Source organism: Colobus angolensis, unplaced genomic scaffold, assembly GCF_000951035.1.
Source record: "Colobus angolensis palliatus isolate OR3802 unplaced genomic scaffold, Cang.pa_1.0 Scaffold39, whole genome shotgun sequence".
NCBI lineage: Eukaryota > Metazoa > Chordata > Mammalia > Primates > Cercopithecidae > Colobus > Colobus angolensis.
Genome location: NW_012117265.1, coordinates 3,799,265 through 3,804,663, shown reverse-complemented (window position 1 = coordinate 3,804,663; position 5,399 = coordinate 3,799,265). Strand labels below are relative to the sequence as shown.

The following is a 5,399-nucleotide window of genomic DNA, read 5'->3' as shown; positions in this document are numbered from 1 at the left end:
ATCGAGAACATCCTGGGTAACACGCTGAAACCCCATCTCTACTAAAAATACAAAAAATTAGCTCGGTGTGGTAGCATGTGCCTGTATTCCCAGCTACTCAGGAGACTGAGGCAGGAGAATCACTTGAACCCGGGAAGCGGAGGGGTGGAGGCTGCAGTGAGTGGAGATTGTACCATTCCACTCCAGCCTGGGTGACAATGTGAGACTCCATCTCAAAAAAAAAAAAATCTCATTACTTCTTTCAGTAATTTCCCATTTGTTTTTTCTATTCTCTCATTCTAGAATGCCTTGTAGCTGGATATTGAAACTTTTTGCTTAACTCATATGTTATTTAATTTACATCATTTCCAGCACTCTTCTTTTTAAACTGAATCCTGTGAAAAATTCCTTAATCTTTGAGATCTTTCTTCTTTTTGAATTTGACTAGTTATTACTATGAATTTCCCTCCTAGCACTGCTTTCACTGTATCTGTCCATTCAGGCTGCTATAACAAAATACCACAGACTGGTGGTTAATAAACAACATAAATTTATTTCTCCCAGTTCTGGAGATTAGGTCAAAGATCAAGGTACAGTCAGATTCAGTGTCAGGTGAAGGCCCTTTTCCTGGTTCACAGACAGCCATCTTCTTGAAGTAACCACACACAGAAGTGGCACGGGATCTCTTTGGGGTGTCTTCCGTGAGGGGATAATCCCATTCTGCAAAGCCCTCATGACCTCATCACGTCCCAAAGTTTCCAGCTCCTAATACAATCACTTTGGGAGTTAAGATGTCAACATATGCAAGTCTGAGGAGACAAAAATTTAGACCACAGCAACATCTCATAAATTTTGGTACGCCATGTCTTCGTTTTCATTTTTCTCAAGATGTTTTCTAATTTCCCTTGTGGTTTCTTGCTTCACCCATTGGTTGGTAAGGAGTATGCTGCTTATAATAAAACATATTTGTGGGCTGGGCTTGGTGGCTCATGCCTGTAATCCCAGCACTTTGGGAGGCCAAGGCGGGAGGATTACCTGAGGTCGGGAGTTAGAGACCAGCCTGACCAACATGGAGAAACCCCGTCTCTACTAAAAATACAAAATTAGGCTGTAGTCCCAGTGACTTGGGCGGGTGAGGCAGGAGAACTGCTTGAACCCAGGAGGTGGAGGTTGTGGTGAGCTGAAAGATCGTGCCTTTGCACTCCAGTCTGGGCAATAAGAGCAAAATTCCATCTAGAAGAAGAAGAAGAAGAAGAAAAAAAAAAGCAGCATGCCTGTTCAGGCCCAGCTCACTGGATTCTTATGTTGTAGAGGCCGACCTAAAGCAGAATCTCTGAAAAGGAGCATCAACAAGGACTTACCAAGGGACAAATCGATGGCTGACATCCTCTGAACCTGATGGTGAGGTGTGCCTCAATGCTGTCTTCCTTGATGCCAAGATCGCCTTAGGGCAGCTTACGAATCTAGGTGAATAGAGGCAATCCCATTCTTCTCTGTATAAAGTTATCTGAGGTCCTGTCCATACCAATCATCAAACAACAAGCATCAAACATCAGTCACTGAATATTAAGCATGAGATTTCTCTCTGCAGGTGACAAATGTGAAACCACCAAAAACCGTACACTTGGTATCACCACTCAGTAATGATAGCATTAATAACAGCAACTGACATTTACTGAGGACTAGCGTGTCAGAAGTAGCTCTGGTAGCTTTATATATACGTGCTCAGTTATCATAACCATCCTTCCCAATAGCTATCATTACCTCTGTCTATCTATGAACCTATCTATCGAGACAGGGTCTCACTCTGTTGCCCGGGTTTAAGTGCAATGGCACAATCACAGCACTCTGTAGCCTAGACCTTCCGGGCTCAAGTGATCGCTCCCACCTCAGCCTCCTGAATAGCTGGGACCACAGGTGTGCATCATCAAGCCTTATTATTTTATTATTAGTATTATTATTATTTTGAGACAGAGTCTTACTGTTGCCCAGGCTAAAGTGCAGTGGCATGATCTTGACTCACTGCACCCTCCGCCTCCCAGGTTCAAGCAATTATCAGGCCTCAGCCTCCTGAGTAGCTGGGATTATAGGTATGCACAACGATGCCTGGCTAATTTTTATTTATTTATTTATTTGTTTTTTAGACAGAGTCTTGCTCTGTCGCCCAGGCTGGAGTGCAGTGGCGTGATATCCACTGACTGCAAGCTCCGCCCCCTGTGTTCATGCCATTCTCCTGCCTCAGCCTCCCGGGTAGCTGGGACTACAGGTGCTCGCCACCTCGCCCGGCTAATTTTTTTGTATTTTTAGTAGAGACGGGGTTTCACTGTGTTAGCCAGGATGGTCTCGATCTCCTGACCTAGTGATCCGCCCGCCTCGGCCTCCCAAAGTGCTGGGATTATAGGCGTGAGCCACCGTGCCTGGCCAATGCCTGGCTCATTTTAGAGACAGGGTTTCGCCATGTTGGCCAGGCTGGTCTCGAACTCCTGTCCTTAAGTGATTCTCCCACTTCAGCCCCCAAAGTAGCTGGGACTACAGGTGCACACCACTGGGTCCGGCTACTTTTTTGTATTTTTAGTAGAGACGGGGTTTCACCAGGTTGCCGAACCTGGTGGCAAACTCCTGGGCTCAAACAATCCTCCCACCTTGGCCTCCCAAAGTGCTGGGATAATAAGCATGAGCCACCATGCCTGGCCCATTACCTCTATTTAATACTGAAAAAAACCTACATTCAAATAATTCTAATAATTGGTCTGATATTTGACCCTAGAGCCTGATCTCCTGTGGATGCTGTTACCCCCCAGTATGACCAGAAGACAGTTCAGACCTGCACAGAATAATTCAGCAGTCACCAGCCATGTGTTATTGATAACTTCATTATGTACCTAAGATGACTGAAGAACAGAATTTAAAATATTCAAAAGATGGTCTGGCACAGTGGCTCACAAGTGTAATCTCAGTACTTTGGGAGGCTGAGGCAGGCAGATCACCTGAGGTCAGGAGTTCAAGACCAGCCTGGCCAACACAGCAAACTCCCATCTCTGCTAAAAATATAAAAATTAGCCGGGCATGGTAGCACATGACTATAATCCCAGCTACTCAGGAGGCTGAGGCAGGAGAATTGCTTGATCCCGGGAGGCAGAGGTTGCAGTGAGCCGAGATCACGCCACTGCACTCCAGCCTGGGACATAGAGTGAGGCTCCATCTCAGAAAAACAGAAAATAGAGCTGGGTGCAGTGGCTCGCGCCTGTAATCCCAGCACTTTGGGAGGCTGAGGCGATGGATCACAGGTCAGGAGATCGAGACCATCCTGGCTAACACGATGAAACCCTGTCTCTAAGAAAAATACAAAAAAAATTAGCTGAGCGTGGCAGCATGCACCCGCAGTCCCAGCTACTGGGGAGGGAGGCTGAGGCAGGAGAATCATTTGAACCTGGGAGGCGGAGGTTGCAGTGAGCCAAGATCACGCCACTGCTCTCTAGCCTAGGAGACAGCGAGACTCCATCTCAAAAAAAAAAAAAGAAAAAAAAAAAAGAAAAGAAAAGAAAATATAGACAATAAACAGAGTGGCCCTGAGCTGACGCCATATTCTGGGGACCCAAAAGACCACTGAGGGCCACTACGAAAGTGGAAGCTTATGGTAGTCAGGTGGCAGATGGTGACTTAACGCATCTGTACTTACTGAGGGCCCACTTGAACTATGGACCCATTCCATGATTATTTCCCCAGTTCCTGAATATATAATTGAAATACATGAATTTTTGGGTACTAGCAGCATCCCTAAAATTGGCTATCTGATTAGTAAGGCGAGGAACATTATGGTAGAAAATGAAAACTAAAGGCATTCGGAATTCCCCATCCCCTAAGATAATAAACTAGAAGTAAAACCTTCCTGTGGAACTGCAAAGAATAATGTCACCATAAAGGACTTGAAAGACCCCAGGGTCATGAAACTCACTACATCTTCATTATCATTAAACACACTACTCCGCCTTGTGCAGAAGTCAGATGGATCTTGGAGAATGACTGGACTACCGTAAACTTAATCACATGGTCATCCCAATTGTAGCTGTTGTCCTTTTTACTTGGGGGGGGGAGCAGAGTCTCACTCTGTTACCCAGGCTGGAGTGCAGTGGTGCAATCTTGGCTCACTGCAACCTCCACCTCCCGGGTTCAAGCGATTCTCCTGCCTTAGCCTTCCCAGTAGGTGGGACTACAGCGCATGCCACCACGAGTGGCTAAGTTTTGTATTTTTAGTAAAGATGGGGTTTCACCATATGGGCTAGGCTGGTCTTGAATTCCTGACCTCAAGTGATTTGCCCGCCTTGGCCTCCCAAGGTGCTGGGATTACAGGTGTGAGCCACTGGGCCTGGCCAGCTGTTGTTCTAAATGTAGTATCTTTACTGAAAAGAATGAACACAACAGTTGGCACTCGGTATACAACTAATGTAGATAATCGCCTTATCTCTATGCCAATTTGAAAAAACAGCCAGAATTGGCCAGGCGCGGTTTCTCACGCCTGTAATCCAAGCACTTTGGGAGGCCGAGGCGGGTGGATCACGAGGTCAGGAGATCGAGATCATCCTGGCTAACATGGTGAAATCTCATCTCTACTAAAAATACAAAAAAAAGAAAAACAAAAAGTTAGCCAGGCATGGTGGCGGGCGCCTGTAGTCCCACCTACTCGGGAGGCTGAGGCAGGAGAATGGTGTGAACCTGGGAGGAGCAGCTTGCAGTGAGCCGAGATTTCGCCACTGCACTCCAGCCTGGGTGACAGAGCAAGACTCTGTCTCAAAAAAGAAAAAAGAAAAAACAGCTAGAATCGCTCGTGGCCTCCAGACTGCATAAATTCTCCTTCCTGTTCACTTCTAAAATATAGTCCTCAATGTTCCTGACATTCCAAAAATCATCACACTGGTTGTGTAGTTTTTTTTTTTTTTTTTTGAGACAGAGTCTCACTCTTGTCGCCCAGGCTGGAGTGCAGTAGCATGATCTCTGCTCACTGCAACCTCCACCACTGTAGCTGTTGTTCTTTTTTTCTTTTTTTTTTTCCTGAGATGGAACATTCCAACATTATCTTGTACATTTCTTGCACTGTTTAGCTCACGAATGTATTCATATATGTGATCTAAGGACTTCTGGGTTTCTGCTGTTTTTGAAAAGATTCTCAGGGCCGGGTGTGGTGGCTCACACCTGTAATCCTAGCACTTTGGGAGGCTGATGCAGGTGGATCACCTGAGGTCAGAAGTTCAAAACCAGTCGGGAGCAGTGGCTCACGCCTGTAACCCCAGCACTCTGGGAGGCCAAGGAGAGTGGATCACAAGGTCAGGAGATCGAGAACATCCTGGGTAACACGCTGAAACCCCATCTCTACTAAAAATACAAAAAATTAGCTCGGTGTGGTAGCATGTGCCTGTATTCCC

General features: G+C 46.1%; 1 protein-coding gene across 1 annotated transcript in view; it reads right to left on the bottom strand.

Annotated features, from left to right (window-relative positions):
- The window catches only part of ZNF562 (zinc finger protein 562), a 41,766-nt gene that overhangs the window by 15,292 nt on the left and 21,075 nt on the right, over positions 1 to 5,399 (bottom strand). Inside the window, exon 2 of the mRNA XM_011954896.1 lies at positions 1,341 to 1,494. Coding sequence (XP_011810286.1) covers positions 1,341 to 1,365 — 25 coding nt within the window. The 5' untranslated portion in view covers positions 1,366 to 1,494. The remainder of the gene's footprint in view (positions 1 to 1,340; positions 1,495 to 5,399) is intronic.